Source organism: Camelina sativa, chromosome 7 (assembly GCF_000633955.1).
Source record: "Camelina sativa cultivar DH55 chromosome 7, Cs, whole genome shotgun sequence".
NCBI classification, from domain to species: Eukaryota; Viridiplantae; Streptophyta; class Magnoliopsida; order Brassicales; family Brassicaceae; genus Camelina; species Camelina sativa.
This window is the reverse complement of record NC_025691.1, coordinates 6,980,854-7,002,264: the sequence shown is the minus strand read 5'-3', so window position 1 is coordinate 7,002,264 and position 21,411 is coordinate 6,980,854. Positions and strand designations below refer to the sequence as shown.

General features: G+C 36.8%; 2 protein-coding genes and 1 pseudogene across 2 annotated transcripts; all 3 read right to left on the bottom strand.

The window, feature by feature from the left end:
- LOC104700600 (glutamate receptor 2.7-like) lies at positions 1 to 5,832 on the bottom strand. Its single transcript, XM_010416138.2, is given in 6 exon segments — positions 1 to 17; positions 20 to 560; positions 677 to 1,071; positions 1,357 to 1,669; positions 2,697 to 4,021; positions 5,508 to 5,832. Coding segments are annotated over 6 exon segments (2,871 nt in total). The 5' UTR covers positions 5,788 to 5,832.
- Positions 10,066 to 13,888, bottom strand: LOC104700599 (annotated as a pseudogene).
- On the bottom strand, positions 19,921 to 20,961 carry LOC104704406. The gene is made up of 3 exons (XM_010420502.1): positions 20,720 to 20,961; positions 20,379 to 20,513; positions 19,921 to 20,077 (listed from the first exon to the last, which is right to left on the bottom strand). The coding sequence occupies exons 1-3, from the start codon at positions 20,959 to 20,961 to the stop codon at positions 19,921 to 19,923; spliced, it is 534 nt and encodes a 177-aa protein (XP_010418804.1).

The window sequence follows — 21,411 nt, the reverse complement described above, 5'->3', positions numbered from 1 at the left end:
TCATTCACCTTCACATTAATAGTAGACTCCTCATCTTCAACTTGTTTTGATTGCAGAGTGAATAGTTCTCCGTTCGGGATCGAAGGCACTCTTCTTGATTCAAACTCCCTATTTTGTGATGGACTTCGTGGCAATGGAGTGCCCTGATCGGTCAAAGGGGTTGAACTTCCTTGAGTAATAGGTGAGCTCACATTATGAACGGCATTCTCCTTGAACGTATGAGACTTTATGTCTTTCTCATCAAAAATTCTAACCAAAGATTTTAACTTTCTAGGGAAGGAATGTTCAGAGTCAGCGAAGAGTGTGAGCTTGTGTTCGTACAAGAAGGTGACCACGAAGATGAGAAGTGCCAGGAACGAAGCGATGCCTGCTATTAGAAACAAACCCCAGAAGCTACTGACGCTGAGACTGTTGGATGAAAGATCGGTCTTTGGATCAGGACAATTATCACTTTGTTTCTTGAACCATTTATTCTCTATATGTTGCATTTCTTCGCCTTGAGTCACATTCAAGATAGCCCTGGAGACATCATCCGTCAAAGGTGAATTCTTGGGGAACACCTACAAAATTAATGATCATGGAAGCAGAAAAGCTATCAGTGAAAATACCTAAATATTTAAAATACGTTTATATTTTGCTATTTTCTAAAAGTTGAGTGTAAGGTAAAAGAACTTACAAATCCGAAACCAGCCGTCTTAAAGGTTGGTTCAACCATAGCATATCTAGAGCAGTTCTTAGAAAGGATAAGTTTAAGGTAGGCCACTTCGTCAAAAGATGCTGCGATTGTCCCATTGGAAAAAAGCTCGTCGCATTCTTCGGCAGAACCAAAAGGTTTGAGCTGAGATTTATTAAACCCTTGACTTTCCAAAAGGTTAGACACGAAAGTGCCACGTTGGTACCCTACATATTCATTATTTTTTATGAGATCTTTCCAATTTGTGACCTCTGGTTGAAACCGTTGAACTGTGAGGAAAGAGGTGAGATTCGCTGTATAGCTCTGAATCAGCACAAGCACCACGAAGCACCACACTAACACCACAAACCTCGCTAAATTGCTCACCACCTTCTCACCTATATACACAAACAAGTTGTACTACATCATTATAATATTGCTTCTTAATTTGGAATCGTATTGATGATAAATTAGGTTATAATAAATCATAATGTAGATATTAAAAGTTTCTATAGTAACTGATGAAGGTGAAATTTAATGATGGTTATAAATGATGGGACTCGTTTCCCAGCGTTATCTTACAAGTTGAAATTTCTAGGACTCAAACAACACCACTACGCTATTTAACTAGTTCTTGATTATAAACAGAAAAAACAAATTATTTCTTGATTGGTGTAACTTACGATGAGCAAAGTTCATAGTGGAGAAAGCGAACCAGAAACTGGTCCCTATCTGGTGGTGAGGTGGTCCACGAAAGTCGGTGTTGACTCTGTGTTCTAAAATCCACACAATGAACCCAATGAATACGAAAAAGCAAGTAGTGGTGACCCATAGGTCTAAGCTCCAAGGTTTTAGGAACACCCATGTGTTCTTGTTCTTGTTGTCCTTGAGCGGCACCATCATAGACACTCCAGACTCTGTGTATGGTAGCGTGAAATCAACATACAGTGACCTGTTTGCTATGATGGTTACATCTCCCACAACTGCGTCGTACGTCTGACTCATTAATAATTAATAACATATTAGAAATCAATCACACATCAATGGAAAAAAAAAAAAAAATCGACATTAATTACTCTACTAATTGTTAATTAAAGATAAAAATAAAAGAACCTTGAGATTGTTACCTAGTACTTCTAAAAGATAGGGGAAGAATAAGAGAACTAACCCCATTATAGACTTGGTATACCATTTCGTCGTAGTTCTCATCTGGAGACACGAAAGCAATATATTTAGGAATGACTGAGTAATGCAACTTTTTAAGAGCAGCTTCGAAGACGTCAATACAGTAACCCGTTGGAGTCAATTCGTTAGTGATCGGATCTTTCTTTGCATCCACAAAATTTAAGAAGCCTTTCTTCACTGGAACGCCCACTCTAAGCATCTTCCCATTCGTTGGAATCTCCCAACCTTTCGGAACAACATGTGACTTCCCTGGCCATATCACTGGCCCGAACCTCTCCCCTCCTAACAACGTTGTTTTGTTTGAATTAGCATTCACAAGTCCATNTTCTTGATTGGTGTAACTTACGGTGAGCAAAGTTCATAGTGGAGAAAGCGAACCAGAAACTGGTTCCTATCTGGTGGTGAGGTGGTCCACGAAAGTCGGTGTTGACTCTGTGTTCTAAAATCCACACAATGAACCCAATGAATACGAAAAAGCAAGTAGTGGTGACCCATAGGTCTAAGCTCCAAGGTTTTAGGAACACCCATGTGTTCTTGTTCTTGTTGTCCTTGAGCGGCACCATCATAGACACTCCAGACTCTGTGTATGGTAGCGTGAAATCAACATACAGTGACCTGTTTGCTATGATGGTTACATCTCCCACAACTGCGGCGTACGTCTGACTCATTAATTATTAATAACATATTAGAAATCAATCACACATCAAAGGGAAAAAAAAAACATAATCGACATTAATTACTCTGCTAATTGTTAATTAAAAATAAAAATAAAAATAAAAGAATCTTGAGATTGTTACCTAGTACTCCTAAAAGATAGGGGAAGAAAAAGAGAACTAACCCCATTATAGACCATGTATACCATTTCGTCGTAGTCCTCATCTGGAGACAGGAAAGCAATATATTTAGGAATGACTGAGTAATGCAACTTTTTAAGAGCAGCTTCGAAGACGTCAATACAGTAACCCGTTGGAGTCAATTCGTTAGTGATTGGATCGGTCTTTGCATCCACAAAATTTAAGAATCCTTTCTTCACTGGAACGCCCACTCTAAGCATCTTCCCATTCGTTGGAATCTCCCAACCTTTCGGAACAACTTTCGACTTCCCTGGCCATATCACTGGCCCAAACCTCTCCCCTCTTAACAACATTGTTTTGTTTGAATAAGCATTCACAAGTCCATTGTCTGGTCTCCAGAATCCGATAATTCTCTCTTCATTTCCAATAATATTGATGACTTCAAACGCTGATAATTCGAACTGCCGATTAACGAGTTTAAACTCTCCGGCTAAACCCTTGAATCTTACGTTCGAAAGAGCCTCTAGAAGACTTGGACCATAGCGAGAGACCTTTAGGGTCCCTAGATCTGTCTTGTTGTTTGTTGAAGCGATCGGATTATCATACCACAAACTCTTTATGTTGGTGTTCTCCGCGGCCATGGCTAATGCAGTGATCGAATCATATGCTCTTAATGCAAAAATGTTCAGCTCTACATCATCCCCCTTCAGTGAGTTCTTCTTCTCAAACGTTTTCTTCCATCTCAATCTGAAATCTTCTAGGTCTTTTGATTTAGTGATATGGCTCCTCACGCCTAAAACCCCTTGCATATTCTCAAAACTGCTACCACGTTCGTTAGATTTTATTAAATTCATCACTCCATCTGTCAATAACCATACATATCCTTCCTCCATCATCCCGATCTCTCTGGCTTTCTGAAAAAACCGAAAACCGAGAGTTGGTGGCATGTGGACAACGAATACCCTTGTTTGCATAGTCATTAGCTTATAAAGCTCCTTGAGAATCTGATCATCATTAGCATCCTGAGGGATCAAACATCTATTGACTACGAAAGCTTGCACGTCATTTAAAGCGTCAGACAAGTAAGGCATTATTCCTTTTCCGAATTCGTTGTCCACATATACTGCAACGACGTTTCTCCAGCCGAATGATTTGACAATGGCCGCAATGGCTCTGACCTGGGATGAGTCGTCGAGAGTGGCTCGGACGAAGTAAGGGCTATTGATGGATGTCAGTGAAGGGCATGTAGCCGAAAATGTAATGGTCGGTACTTGTGATATGTTGGCTAGCCTGATCATAAACTCGGTTTGCATGGAGCTTCTTGGCCCAATGATCGCGCTCACTTCCTCGTTCTTGATTAGGTCCAAGGCTGCTTGCATCACAAGCAAACATAAAGAATAAGAAATAAATGATTCTTTAACTCTTACTTATAGTTGACAATTATTATTATTTACGCAGATAGCAGAGCTAAAATATTAGTAAATGTATATTCTGACGAAACTATCTAGTGGTCAGCGATGCTCCGAAGATAAGGAAGGAAAGGAAGACTTTGTCAATCAAACTAAGAGAACACTTGAATAGTAAACAAACGGTGTCATCTTCATATAAATCCTATCTCCTTAGAAAGATAACATCCTACTATATTAATTGGAAAGTACAAATTTAAAACTAACTTTAAAATGTGTAAAAAATTACATTTAATTACCATTAGAAAAACTTAATTAAGATTAATTAATTAATTAAATAAATAAAATTAATTTAAAACGAAAATTGGGGACATATAAAATAAAATAAATTGTAGAAAAGTAAAAAAAAAATCTACTGGAATCAAAACTAATTCGTACTTTGAAAAAAATTAACAGCTAAAATTTTAAAAATCTAATCGAATAAAATCTAAAGTTCATTACATGCAAATGTTTTATTGACAGGTTTTCAATAAATATTTTTAAAATACAAAAATTTTAATATAAGCAAACCAAATTTTTAATCACAAATCTTTATAAATAACATAATAACAAAATAAATTATTAAAAATTTTCATCAAATAAAAAGTTCAGCCCGCGGTTTCCGCGGGTTAGTACCTAGTACTAATTAATTTGACCCACATAAAATATATATATACTCAAAACAGCATTTAGTTTTGTGATGCAATTTAAGTGATACAAGACATCCATTTGTAGTGTTTTAGTACCTTTACTACCTTTTTTTTATCATGATTTAAACAGATGAAACTGTTTAAAAAAGAAATTGCAACTAAACAATGCTTTCACAAATCTGTAGCAAATTTGTGAAGAGGAAAAAAACTTATATGATCATTTTTGTAGTCTAAATAATCCAACATATAGAGTTAAAAGTGTTGATTTCGTTTAGTTATTGTGAAATCATGTTTTAGATAGGTTAGACCTTTGTTAGAACACTTTTTCTAATACAACCCAAACCATTTTTCCACAGACATTTTACCGTACGTGTTGTGTACAATCTCCAACTTATTTGTTTTTTTCCTCAAGATCGTCACAAATTTGCTTAACATGTGTTTCTATATTCGAATAACGATGATTATATAAGTTGCAGACTGATTACTATCATAAGGACGTAGCTAAAATAATTGCCATTGTTATAAAGTCTGGATCCAAAAGGTTGCGAACACCCGTTCATATATGGGTATTATACAAATAGCCTACAATTTGAAATTATGTAATAGATTGGTTAGATTCAATAAAAATACTACCACTATAGTTAGATTATGTATGGTCCTAATTAACCTTAAGTTCTAAATTAGAACTTATGTATTACTAAATACAAATTAATAATGTGGTACATGCAGTGGAGAAGCAAGTGACAGAGAAGACACGAACCTGCAGCTGAAGCCTGAACAACATCTTCCATGGAATCTCTTACGTGAATCGCAAGCCGTGTTGTGTAATCAGCATGTTTTTTATAGAAATCGGACAACGACATGTTCATAGAAGTGAGGCAGATCTTGGAAAATGAAGTTTGGAGATCAAGCACTACTCCTACTTTGATTTCAGTTGCTTGGTTTTGTCCAAAACCAACCTCCATCAACACAAAACCCCAAACAAACAGGACAAAGTAACCCATAAAGTTACTATTAAAACTTTTGGTCGAGTTCATCATCTTTACCCAAAGATTGAGGAACTTTAAGTCATTCTTTGACTTCCTTTTTCTTTCTTTCTATTGCATATACATATATATATATATGTACACACACGCAGATGGAACAAAATGGGTTGAAAATTTGTTGTTGTTGTTGTTTTTTTAAAAATATATTAAAATGTAGTTACGAATTGATAGAGACAGGGAAAAAAATGTATGGACGATATTCTTGCAAGTACGAGCTAGTTTTTGTCATTATCTACTATTGTCACATCGGTTTTTTGGCTATACGTTTACTTTGAAAATTTTCCAACCTCAGTCTTCTTTGGTGTTAGAGAGAAGATACTGATTCGCATTCTAGCTAGCAAGTAGCAAGCGAGATCTTAACATAGACAAGAAAATTATAATATTGGAAAATTTAACAAAGAAAGAAAGAAACTTCGTGGAAATTTACAATCATTTTTGAAGTCTATATACTATCCAACATATGGAATTAAAAAGTGTTGATTTCGTTTAGTTATTGTAATACCAAGTTTTTATAAACCTCGATTAGATAGGTTAAGCCTTTGGTAGAGGTAGGGGTGTAGGGGTGTCAAAATGGGTCAAGACTAATAATTCAATTCAATTCAACTCAATTCATGAACTCTAATGAGTTAAAATTTTTTACCCTAATGAGTTGATGGGTTAAATGAGTTGATGATTAAATGAGTTAATGAATCAAATGAGTTTGGTTATAATGAATTTATGAGTTAACCCACTTACCCATCAATTTCTACATGATCAACCTAATATCATCAACATTATCATACTATCATCATCATCATACTATCACCATCATCATACTATCATCATCATCATCATCCTACCATGATCATACTATTATCATCATCATCATACTACCATCATTATCATCATACTACTATCATCATCTTCTTCGTACTATCATCATCATACCTTCACAATCATAATAATATCATGATGTCATCATCATATCATAATTTTTCAGCCAAAATCCCAAACCCGCAATTTTGCCGCTAAAAAGCAAACTCCTAATTTTCTGCTAAAAACGCAAATCCGTAATTTTCCCGCCAAAATTCAGAATTTATTATTTTGCCGCTAAAAACCGTAAATTTCCCGCCAAAAATGTAAATCCACAATTTTCCCGCCAAAATGAAAAATCCACAATTTTCTGCCAAAAACGCATTCCGTAAATTTCCCGGCAAAATCTCAAACCTACAATTTTTCCCGTAAAAAAAAGCAAACTTGTAATTTCCTGCCAAAATCCCAAATCCGTAATTTTCCTGCCAAAACACAAACCGGTAATTTTTTCGTCAAAATCTCAAACGCAATCCAAAACCATTTTATGAACACAATCCAAAACACAAACCGGTAATTTTCAATCTACTGTAGACGACTCCTACCAATGCAATCCAAAACCATTTTCCCGCAAAGCTATTAAAATCGTTACATAACTCAAACTATTAAATTCCATACAATTTGAATATGCAATTACAATAGGTGATTCCAGTTTAATCAACCACAAAATTACATTATGTAAACCCCGCAATTACCAATTTCATCTCTTCATCGAGTAGGGGTTTACAGTCGAATTTTGAATCTATCTAATCGTGGTTTAGAAACACCATATATATCAGTGATTTAGTGTCATTTTCACCATACTATATATTAATTCAAGTTTAAAATGTGTTTTAACTTACCTGTTTATATAGATTATATGTTTCATGAATTAATGTGTTGTAGTCCATATATCTTATTGTTCTTACTTAAAATCAAAACATTAATATACATAGATAATTACTCCCGCACATGACACGGGTCATCGAATGTAAATATGATTCAGTCCAACCTTTTTTTGACAGTCTAGCTTCAACAACTTGTATTTATTATTCAGTAGTTACTTCATCATCATCTTGTTCCAATTGGGGAGTAGAAGACTCTTCGCTCTGGACGAAAGACACACTTCTTGGCTCAAACTACATATCTTGCGCCGAACTTCCTGGCCATGAAGTGATCTGCATTGTCGAAGGTCTTGGAGTGCATTTTGTTATAGGTGAACTCACATTATGAACGGCACTTTCCTTGAACATGTGTGATTTTTTGTCCTTCTCATCAAAGTTTCTAAGCAAAAAAGTTAGCTTTTCAGAAAAGGAATTTTCGGAGTCACCAAACAATGTGTGCCTGTGGTCGTACAAGAAAATGGCTACGAAGAGGAGAAGTGCTAGGAATGAAGCAAGNAACATCTTCCATGGAATCTCTTACGTGAATCGCAAGCCGTGTTGTGTAATCAGCATGTTTTTTATAGAAATCGGACAACGACATGTTCATAGAAGTGAGGCAGATCTTGGAAAATGAAGTTTGGAGATCAAGCACTACTCCTACTTTGATTTCAGTTGCTTGGTTTTGTCCAAAACCAACCTCCATCAACACAAAACCCCAAACAAACAGGACAAAGTAACCCATAAAGTTACTATTAAAACTTTTGGTCGAGTTCATCATCTTTACCCAAAGATTGAGGAACTTTAAGTCATTCTTTGACTTCCTTTTTCTTTCTTTCTATTGCATATACATATATATATATATGTACACACACGCAGATGGAACAAAATGGGTTGAAAATTTGTTGTTGTTGTTGTTTTTTTAAAAATATATTAAAATGTAGTTACGAATTGATAGAGACAGGGAAAAAAATGTATGGACGATATTCTTGCAAGTACGAGCTAGTTTTTGTCATTATCTACTATTGTCACATCGGTTTTTTGGCTATACGTTTACTTTGAAAATTTTCCAACCTCAGTCTTCTTTGGTGTTAGAGAGAAGATACTGATTCGCATTCTAGCTAGCAAGTAGCAAGCGAGATCTTAACATAGACAAGAAAATTATAATATTGGAAAATTTAACAAAGAAAGAAAGAAACTTCGTGGAAATTTACAATCATTTTTGAAGTCTATATACTATCCAACATATGGAATTAAAAAGTGTTGATTTCGTTTAGTTATTGTAATACCAAGTTTTTATAAACCTCGATTAGATAGGTTAAGCCTTTGGTAGAGGTAGGGGTGTAGGGGTGTCAAAATGGGTCAAGACTAATAATTCAATTCAATTCAACTCAATTCATGAACTCTAATGAGTTAAAATTTTTTACCCTAATGAGTTGATGGGTTAAATGAGTTGATGATTAAATGAGTTAATGAATCAAATGAGTTTGGTTATAATGAATTTATGAGTTAACCCACTTACCCATCAATTTCTACATGATCAACCTAATATCATCAACATTATCATACTATCATCATCATCATACTATCACCATCATCATACTATCATCATCATCATCATCCTACCATGATCATACTATTATCATCATCATCATACTACCATCATTATCATCATACTACTATCATCATCTTCTTCGTACTATCATCATCATACCTTCACAATCATAATAATATCATGATGTCATCATCATATCATAATTTTTCAGCCAAAATCCCAAACCCGCAATTTTGCCGCTAAAAAGCAAACTCCTAATTTTCTGCTAAAAACGCAAATCCGTAATTTTCCCGCCAAAATTCAGAATTTATTATTTTGCCGCTAAAAACCGTAAATTTCCCGCCAAAAATGTAAATCCACAATTTTCCCGCCAAAATGAAAAATCCACAATTTTCTGCCAAAAACGCATTCCGTAAATTTCCCGGCAAAATCTCAAACCTACAATTTTTCCCGTAAAAAAAAGCAAACTTGTAATTTCCTGCCAAAATCCCAAATCCGTAATTTTCCTGCCAAAACACAAACCGGTAATTTTTTCGTCAAAATCTCAAACGCAATCCAAAACCATTTTATGAACACAATCCAAAACACAAACCGGTAATTTTCAATCTACTGTAGACGACTCCTACCAATGCAATCCAAAACCATTTTCCCGCAAAGCTATTAAAATCGTTACATAACTCAAACTATTAAATTCCATACAATTTGAATATGCAATTACAATAGGTGATTCCAGTTTAATCAACCACAAAATTACATTATGTAAACCCCGCAATTACCAATTTCATCTCTTCATCGAGTAGGGGTTTACAGTCGAATTTTGAATCTATCTAATCGTGGTTTAGAAACACCATATATATCAGTGATTTAGTGTCATTTTCACCATACTATATATTAATTCAAGTTTAAAATGTGTTTTAACTTACCTGTTTATATAGATTATATGTTTCATGAATTAATGTGTTGTAGTCCATATATCTTATTGTTCTTACTTAAAATCAAAACATTAATATACATAGATAATTACTCCCGCACATGACACGGGTCATCGAATGTAAATATGATTCAGTCCAACCTTTTTTTGACAGTCTAGCTTCAACAACTTGTATTTATTATTCAGTAGTTACTTCATCATCATCTTGTTCCAATTGGGGAGTAGAAGACTCTTCGCTCTGGACGAAAGACACACTTCTTGGCTCAAACTACATATCTTGCGCCGAACTTCCTGGCCATGAAGTGATCTGCATTGTCGAAGGTCTTGGAGTGCATTTTGTTATAGGTGAACTCACATTATGAACGGCACTTTCCTTGAACATGTGTGATTTTTTGTCCTTCTCATCAAAGTTTCTAAGCAAAAAAGTTAGCTTTTCAGAAAAGGAATTTTCGGAGTCACCAAACAATGTGTGCCTGTGGTCGTACAAGAAAATGGCTACGAAGAGGAGAAGTGCTAGGAATGAAGCAAGGCCTGCTATTAGAAACAGACCCCAGAAGCTACTAAGGGTGAGACGGTGGGATGACAAATCAGCTGTATCTGGATCAGGATAACTGCTCTGATTCCCGAAATATTTGTCCTCTATAACTTTCATCTCTTTGCCTTGAGTCACATTCAAAATCGCCCTTGAGACATCCCCCCTCAGAGATGAGTTCTTTGGGAATACCTACACAAAAATCATGCAAATAAAAGTCGAACAGGAAGATACTTACGTTAATAATCGAGTTGCAAACTTGTTTTTGCTGATTTGTGAAAGGAAAAAAGAAGGAACTTACAAAGCCAAAACCAGCTGTCTTAAAGGAAGGTTCAACCAACGAGTATTTGGAGCAAAACTGAAAAAGGATAACTTTAAGGTAGGGCATTTCATCGAAAGCTGCTGCGATACCACCTTTCCTTGGCCCATCGGATAAAAGCTTGTGGCAGTGCTCGGAATTATTACAAGGCTTGAGCTTAGATTCACTAAATCCTTGAATTTTTAAAAGTTCACGCACGAACGAGCCTATTTGGTACCCTACGCTCTCTTCATTTGTGATCAGATCTTTCATAGTTGTGACATCTGGTTTGAACCGTTGTTCCGTAAAGATAGAGGTGAGATTCGCTGTGTAGCTCTGAGTGAGCACAAACACCACAAAACACCACACAATCACCACAAACCTTGCTAAATTGCTCACCACTTTCTCGCCTATATTCACACACACTCATAATAATTACAACATTTATATCTTAATTACTTGAATCAATTTATTGGTGTAAGTAACTTACGATGGGGAAAGTTCATAGCGGAAAAGGAGAACCAGAAACTGGTTCCGATCTGGTGGTGAGGCGGTCCACGGAAGTCGATGTTGACTCTGTGTTCTAGAATCCACACTATAATCCCATGAATACAAAAAAGCAAGCGGTGGTGACCCATAGGTCTAAGCTCCAAGGTTTGAGGAACACCCATGTGTTCTTGTTATTACTGTCTCTCATCGGCACTAACATAAACACTCCAGACTCCGTGTATGGTAACGTGAAATCAACATACAATGACCTGTTTGCTATGATGGTTACATCTCCCACAACTACGTCGTACCTCTGACTCATTTATTAAAAATGACATGTTAGAAATTACATTTTAATTTATACATAACGTCGAAATATGGAAGAAAGAGCGAACTAACCCCATTATAGACTTGGTGGACTATATTGTCGTAGCTCTGATCTGGAGAATCAAAAGCGGAGTATTCAGGAATGACTTGGTAAGACAAATTTTTGAGAGCAGCTTCAAAGACGTCGATAGAGTAACCGGTCGGGGTCATTGTGAATCTGGTCGTATCTTCCTTTATGTCCACAAATTTCAAGAAGCCTCTCTTCACTGGAACACCCACTCTAAGCTTCTTCCCTGGAATCTCCCAACCTTTAGGAACATCTGTGGACTTCCCTGGCCATATCACCTGATCCAACGTTTTGTTGTTTGAAACTGGATTCACCAGTCCACTGCTCGGTGTCCAAATTCCTATAATCCTCTCTTCATTTCCAACAAAATTAATTATCTCAAACGTTGATGACTCGAGCTTCCTGTTAATAAGATTAAACTCTCCTGCTAAGCCCTTGAATCTTACATCTGAGAGAGCCTCTACAAGACTTGAACCGGAGCGAGAAACCCCTAAGGTCCCCAAATCTGTCCTGCTATTTACTAAAGTGTTTGAGTTATCATACCACAAGCTCTTTGTGTTGGCTTTCTCCACGGCCTTAGCCAATGCCGTGATAGAATCATATGCCCATAGTGCGAAAACGTTCAGCTTTACATCATCCTCCACCAATGGATTATCATTCTTAAACGTTCTTTTCCATCGTAAGTCAAAATCTTCAAGCTCTTTTGATTTAGGGACATGGCTCCTGACACCTAACACGCCCTCTAGAGTATTCAAGCTACGACCGTGGTCGATATGTCTCATCATATGCGTCATTCCATTGGTCATTAACCATACATACCCTTCCTCCATCATCTTCTTTTCTTTAGCTTTCTGAAAAACCCGTAGAGCAAGACTTGAAGACATATGGACAAAGAATACCCTCGTCTGCATCGCTATGAGCATATCTAGTTCCTTTGAAATCTGGGCATCGTTAGCCTCCGGAGAGATCACACTTCTATTGACTTTCACGTCTTTTAAAGCGTCAGACAAGTAAGGCATGATACCTTCACCTAACTCGTTATCCACATAAATGGCTACGACGCTTCTCCAACCAAAGTATTTGACAATGGCGGCAATGGCTTTAAACTGGGATGAGTCGTCAATAGTGGCTCGGACGAAGTAAGGGCTATTAATGGATGTCAAAAGAGGGCTTGTTGCAGAGAATGTGATGGTAGGTACTTGAGCTTTGTCAGCCAATCTGATCATAAATTGTGCTTGCATTGAGTTTCTTGGTCCGATGATGGCGCTCACTTGCTCGTTCTTGATTAGGTCCAAGGCTGCTTGCACCACAAGCAAAGACAATCCAAAAAAAAAAAAGGTTAAGTGTAACCACGTCTCTTAATTTAGAAATAACAATCGAATAATTTTGTGTATTAAAATTTACACTGAGTTGAATTCTAAATGTGTTGAAATTTAGAATCCTGTCCGCTGAGGTGACAGTACGTAAAGACTTCTTTTAATGCCGACAAAAGATAAGAAGAAAATTAATTGAAGTCTATGTCTATCAATAATAGCTTCCTCTAAATACAGACCACATAAGAGGATACTTAGATTCTGATCTAGTCAATAGAACGTTTCATCTCTCTTCCAACCAAGCATTTTCAGAACTTGCTATCCTAATTTCTTTTTTCCTTTCTAGCTACCAACAAAATTAACAATTAACAATTAACAAAGTTAAATCGGCCTTTACCTTTTTGTTCCTTTAATAAGAAAATTGAAAATGAATTTTGAATAACATCGATAATTTGAAATTTTGAACCCAAAGCATATATATGGCTATAAGTTATGATCATGTAGAAGAATGGTCAGACAATCAAACCTGCGGCTGAAGCTTGAACAACATCTTCCATGGAATCTCTGACATGAAGCACGATTCTTGAGCTGTAATTGGAATTATCTTTATAGAAATCGGACAAAGACATTTTAATGGCAGTGAGGCAGATCATGGAAAAAATAGTTTGGAGATCAAGAACTACTCCTACTTTGATTTCACGTCCTTGGTTTTGTCCTGAACCAACCTCCATCAACACAAAACCACAAACGAACAGGAAAAAGTAACGTAGAAAGGTGTTCTTAGTTTTTTTTGCAGGAACCCTCATCCTTCTCCAAATATTGAGGAACTTTGGGTACAAATGGTTGCAAGGTTGAACAGATTGAACAGGTTGAAAAAAATTATTCAACCAATTTTCACCATTTGCATTGAAAATGTTGAATAGGTTGGAAAAAACTATTCAACCATTCAACTTAAAAAATTAAAAAAAATAAATTAATCCTATAGCAAAAATGTTTAACTTGTTCAACCACTATTTTGGAGATGAATGAATTGAATATTATTCAACCCAATTTTGTTCAACCCATTTTTTCAAATTTAAGCAACCATTGGCAGCCTTTATGTTATTCTTAAACTTTCCCCTTTCTAATATACACACACCACAGACACCACGGAGGAAAGTTATGCATTTTTTTTAAGTGACGTGAATTTTTTAAATTTGAAAATCAGTTTTTAATTAGGAAAGATGTTGGAAACAAAAATAAAGCAAACTACTTAAGTTACAAACCAAGTGGTAAAGGGCTAATGGTTAGAACTAATTAAGGAATTGCATTATACTAGAAAGTAGTCTACGCGATGCGTAGTTTATGTATGTATTATTAAGTTGAAATATAAAATGAAGTTTTTACTCAATTATATATGAAATGTACAGATGTAATTATTAATATACGTCTTAAAAAATAATATTCATAATACTACGGTTCAACTACAATTTATAATTTATATATGTTATATAGTGTTTCATAGAAAGGTCATGAAAAAGAGGAAAGTTAAGTACATATTACTAAATATTTTTGATTTACAATATATTGTTGAAATTATTTAAACAGTATTGTGGTGTTACTATAGTAATAAGACCATTACTTATAGCAAAGTCAAAATATTAATTTTAAATAGTTAAGATAAATAGTTAATTATTTTTGTCAAGATATTAAGATACCATTACTATATGGTATTTTCGTTAAATAGTTAAGATAAATTATATTTTTTTTATAATTTTTCTTTTTTAAAAAAATAAAAAACGGATAAATAATCTAGAAAGAAAAATGTAAGATTTGAGCTGATCTTGTATTTTGTTGACAAAAAACAAATGTAAGATCTTACTTAATTATTTTGATAGATAATTTTATGTTGTCCTATATATTAATTTTATTGTCATCATCTAAAAGTAATAGTTAACAAAAAAAATAGTTTTATATATGATAAGTCAATTTTTAAATAATTTATTAAAACGATATCATAAAACAAATATCTTATACTATAAGTTTAACCTGTTTTTATAAAAAATCATGAAAAGAAAAATGTGTGAAATTTAAAATATTTTTATTTCTATATATTGTCTCTATTTCTAATCATTTTAATATAAATGTTATAATTAACAATATCTTAATTTTTGAAATTATTGTTTTCTGTTATATCATAGGATTATAAAGCAATCATGTTATGATACCATTATGTTTTTTTAGTACATATGTTTTGAAGACAATCAAACGGAACTTATAAATTATTATTAATAAATATTTGAGTTGTGTCTTTAATACAATATATATGATTATTGAATATAATGAAGGTTTTTATATATTAGAAATTTTTTTATATTTTTAAATTAGTCTATCATAATTTGTAACATCCGCGAACCAAAATGTGTATTTTGGGGATAGGTGTCGATCGACACCAATGGTGGTGTCGGTCGACACCTTTAATTTATGGTTTGACCAGATTGACTTAATTGTCGATTTGGGTCGGTTTGGTTTAAGGAAAAACTATTGAAACAAGATATTTAAGTGTTTTATCGATGAGAAGGGTTTGGGAAGTTCCTTCTGTCGCTGCTTTTCAGAGTTTTGAGAGAAAATAAGTGTTCTTGAGTTTTTGGGAGAGTTTGTGAGATTTGTTGGCTTTTCTTGGGAGATCTGAGGCTAGGAAGGTGCTAAAAGCTTGCGAGGAGGGTTGGATTCGTTGCTGTTGATCAGAATCTTCCTGCTAAGAGGTGAGTGCATGACCATGGCTGATCTAAGCCTGAGATTTCGTTGTCTTGCTTATTTGGTGTTGTTTGCGGTGTTTTCTTGCTTGTTATGGTTGTTATAGGTTCCTACAGACTCATATGGCTTTGGGAATGAGTTTTGGACGGATTGGAGATGAGGGGAAGCGAGATTCGACTCTCGGCTTCGAGCGGATTGCGATTGCAGAGTCAGTATCGATCGAAACCAGTGAGCAGCATCGATTAACACTATGGGCTAGTGTTGGTCAACACCAAGTGCCAGTGTCAGTCGACACTTGGCTGGTGTAGGTCGACACCTCCCTTCCAGCGAGACGATACTTGCTTCCTGGTTTGTATGTTTTGTTTGTTGATTGTTTTGGACATTGGAATCTCAGTTGCTTGTGTGTATAGCCCATTAGATGGGAGGATTGGCTCACTGAGGGTTTATCAAATACTCATGTATCTCAATTTGTGTTTGTGGTGCAGATAAATGCAAAGTGTGATCGTGGAATCAAAGCAATGAAGAAGAGGATAAGGACTCGATTGGTTGTTGTCTGGCATTGCTAGGTTGCTAGAGTTGGGTCATTAGAACATTGCTAGATTGCTGGTTCTATGTTTCATGTTGTTTGGTTATTAGATATTTGTTATGTTTTAGTATTGGATATTGAATATTGGTATTGACTATTTTCCGCTGTTTGGTTTGGTTGTGGTTAGGTGGCTAGTAGATATGAGACTACTAGTTTAGAGTATTTATTATTATTATTATTTGTTATTTATTATTAAAACAAAAAACGGATCGATCGTTTCATAATTAATTTGGTTTCAGTTTTTACTTTGAAATGTATGAAACCATTTAATAGTAATAGGACAATTAGTTACAAAAAAGTTAATTAAATTTTGTATGTTCGTGAAATAATTAAGATAAACTAATTTATTTAAAGTTATTTTTTTTTGGAAAAAAAAAATGATAATTATTCTAAGAAAAAAAAAGTAAGACCTTACTTTGATAGATAAATTATGTTGTCTTATATATTAATTTTATTTTCGTATATAAACGTAATAGTTAACAACAAATAATTTTATAATATGATAAGTCAATTTTAAAATAATTTATTGAAACGATATCACAAAACAAATATTTTATATTCTAAGTCTAACTAATTTTTAATAAAATTCATGAAAATAAAAGTTTGTCAAATTTAATATAAATATGTTTTTCTTATCATTTTAAAATAAATAGTATAAATGTATGATTAACAATAAATTAATTGTGAAACTATTGTTCTCTGTTATTCCATGGGGGAGATAAAACAATTATGTTATGATACCATTTTTTTTAGTACATATGTTTTAAAGACAGTCAAACTATAACTTATAGAATACTATTAAATACAAATTTGAGTTGTGTCTTTAATATATTACATTTGATTATTGATATATATATATATATTAGAAAATCTTCAATATTTTTAAATTAGTCTATCATTGAAACATCCCGACCCGTTTTTTGTTTAATAACCTAATATCTAGTGATCTCATACTCACTAGCAACCTACCCCCAAACATGAATAACAACGGATAACAATAATTAAATAAATCCAATAATCAACAACCGTCAAATAAATAACATAACATCAATTCCAACAATAATCCAGAACATAACCAATAATGAAACCAACATTCCTAACATTCACTCTAGACCACTAAGTTCCACTCTAGCATCCTAACAAGACACAGAGCAAACAACCAAGCCTCTAAAACATCCTCCTCATCATCGCCTGGATCCCACGATCATACTTTGCCTTTACCTGCGCCACGACACAAAAGAGAGGCGTAAGTATTACCAGAAATACTTAGTGAGGCAATCCTTCCATCTACTCGGCTATACACACAAGCAATAAGATCTCTCATGCCACAAACAACAATAATAAAACAAACCAGGAACATGCACAAAGCAACAAGACATAACCGGTCACTGTAAGAAGGGTGTCGACTGACACCTGCTCGACACTCCCCAAAACCCTAACGGGGTCGACCGACACCTCCACATGGCATCAATCGACGCTTGCTAAGTTCCCGAGTCGTCCTCGCGTTGGTGTCGACCGACATCGATGTTGAGCAGCAATGTCCTTCGAACAGAACCTCTGAAAATCGCCTCCGAGCTTCTCCTTTTCATTCCACACGATCCTAGGAACAAATCCAAGCCTCAAGTGCTACGAAAATCTCACAAACAACCAAAGGAAACATCCACACAACACACAAAATCATCAAAACAGATATCTCAGCTTAGATAAGCCATGGTCATGCACTCACCTTTGCTAAACTGAGAGATCTCACCAACAATGACGAAAAACACACCACCACAAGCTTCTTCCACGTTCTCAGCCTTAGATCTCCAACCTCCAAGCCAAAAATTCACAAGAACAGGGACAAAAGCTTCAAGAATCTTCAGGAAAACTCACATAAACTGTTGGGAATTGCTCTCTCTCCTTTCTCACTCAAAAGCGGCGACAATTAGGTATTTTCTCCCCAAAAATATCGATTTCCCACTTTAAATACGACCCCCAAACCGAACCAGCTTAAACTGAGAATCCTAAAATCAAACTGAACACCCGACCACATAAGGTGTCGACCGACACCACTATGAGTGTCGATCGACACCCCTACCAGAGATTGAATTTCTGGTTCGCGGATGTTATAATTCTCCTCCACCAGCATAGATTCGTCCTCGAATCTAGCACCAAGCAAACAGTCTAGGATCTCCCGTGCAACCAACACTATGGCCCGCACATCCTCCGACTAGCTATGAGGACTCAATCTGGCCAATAACCCGTGTCTCTGACATTATTCGCTCTCAACTCATGCATCTCCCTCGCTCTCAGGTCTCAGCCTTCGAGTCTTACCGGCTCGCCATCGGGCCTTAGCCCTCAAGATACAGTATCAGGAAGTCTAATCTCGCTCTCGGGCTATAACCCTATAGCACGCCTTCGGATCGTCACCCAAAGTCGATATACCAGTTATACCCTCAGGCCACAAAGTCCTTCGAGATAACTGTACACAGAAACCTAGAGCAATAATTCTGAGCTCGACCGAGTACCACACTGACCAGAACTACCTTTATGGCTCTCGCATGAACATCGCAATGTTCTACAGCCAACACTCGCCATTAAGGCTACCAAAAGGTCACAAAGACCTAAACACGTTACAAAGACTCTAAACACGTCATAAATACTACAAGAATGTTTCGCAGGACCGCCACTAAGGTCACAAATATGTCCAAAAGGACCACCACAAAGGCCACAAACGTCACCAGGACCGCCACCATGGTATTCGGCGTCACTAAGACCACCACCAAGGTAACCGGCGTCACCAAGACCACTACCCCTGACCGGCGTCACCAAGAACTCTATCACCAAGACCACCATCAGATACAAAACATCACAAAGAAAACACTACTACTGACCAGCGTCACCAAGATCTCTGTCACCAAGACCACTGTCATGGTACAAAATGTCACCAAGACCACTCAATGCCATGATATTACACGTCACAAAGACTGCCACCCAAGCACACCTCCCGCAGGATCATCACAAAGATCACCACACTTTCCAAAAAACATTCCATTTTTAGAAACTTCTAACTATGGAAACCTCTTTTTTATGGAAACTTTCTATTTATGGAAACTTTCAATTATAAAAACTCGAGCTACTTCTCTTTTCCATGACAACACGAGTTAAAAATAAAGAAATACTCATCTTATTAATCTCAAAAATATCATAATCGTTACAACTTTAACGAAAATACATAAGAAAATAAGATACAACAACACCGAGCCAACGACTCGCATCCCGAGCACCATCTCATCTTGTTACTGAGTCGCACAACCAACCACCCCAAGAGACCAAGTAACAAGAGAGATTGGCTGGAATACTCCGTCTGCTCCAGCCATGGTCGTCGAACCACCACAACATTGGGACCAAGGTTAGGCAAGCTCGGGCCTCGACCTGCTTCTCGAACCACTTCTTGAACCTTGTCTTCATCCTCGCCTTTGGCTCCCAAGTCTTCTCTAACACACCATCACAGTCCCACTGGACTCTCATCAAAGGAATCTTCTTCTGCCGAAGTTCTTTGATCCGCCTCTCGAGTACCCTCAATGGTCTCGCCTCAAGAGTCATGTTGGCTGAAGATCCGTAGGAATCTTAGCCCACACCTTGTCATCCTTGTGAAGAAACTTCCTCAGCATTGACACGTGGAAGACATTGTGAAACGCATGCATAACCTCAGGTAACTCCAACCTGTACGCAACCGGTCCCACCCGCTCCACAATCCTGAAAGGACCCATGTACCTCATACTCAACTTAGTCTCTGTCAATGACCTATTCGGACCCCGCAACATAGCCATCTTGAGATACACTCTATCATCAACCTGAAACTCAATGTCCTTTCTCCTCCGATCAGCATAACTCCTCTACCGATCCTGAGCCTCTCTCATGTTCAGCTTGAGCACCCGGAACTTCTCCGTAGTCTCTTGAACAAAACTTGCATCCAATATGCTCCTCTCCCCCACCTGAGTCCAACATAAAGGTGTGCGACATGGCCTCCCATAGAACGCCTCATAAGGAGCCATACCAATACTCGCTTGATAGCTGTTGTTGTAAGCAAACTCTACCAGGTTCATGTGATCGGCCCAATGACCACCCCAATCTAGCACACACATTCTCATCAAGTCCTCCAGGGTCTGAATCGTCCTCTCTGACTGCCCATCTGTGTGAGGATGGTATGTTGTACTCAAATGCACCTTAGTGCCCAACTCTGCCTGAAACGCTCTCCAAAAAGCTGAAGTGAACTTGGAATCCCGGTCTGACACTATGCTCACAGGCACACCATGCAACCTCACAATCTCCCTCACATATTTCTTAGCCAAAACTATTGCTCCATCAGTCTTCCTAATGGCCAGAAAATGTGCAGACTTGGTCAGACGATCCACAATCACCCAGATAGCATCCATAGTCTGCGACACAGGCAACCCAACTACAAAATCCATAGTAATCATATCCCACTTCCACTTTGGAATGGGTAAAATCTGCAACAGGCGTCCCGGCACCTGATGCTCAGCCTTCACAAGCTGGCAAGTATCACACCTCGAGACCCAACTAGCGACATCCTTCTTCATCCCGACCCAGTGATAATACCGTTTAAGGTCACGATACATCTTGGTCTCTCCAGGATGAACAGAGAACTTGCTCGAATGAGCCTTTTACAAAATCTCCTGCCTCAGACCCTCATCCTTGGGCACACAAACCCGACCATTCACCAGGATAATCCCATTAGCAAAGACCTAATACTTTGAACCCTCCGCCCTAGAGGCGTTCACCAGCCCCTCATCACTCTCCTGAGCCAACCGCACTCTACTCAGAAGATCTGCTTTGTCAACTGCCTCCAGTCCCAATGGCTCTTGTGAAATAGCACATAACCTCAAAGTACTAATCTCACTTACCACAGACTCCATATCCTGCTCCTGAGCAGAAGCCGCCCGTTTCCTGCTCAGAGCGTCTACTACCAGGTTAGCTTTACCAGGGTGATAAGCTATATCCAGATCATAATCTGCCATCAACTCCATCCACCGCCTCTGCCTCAAATTCAACTCAGGCTGAGTGAAGAT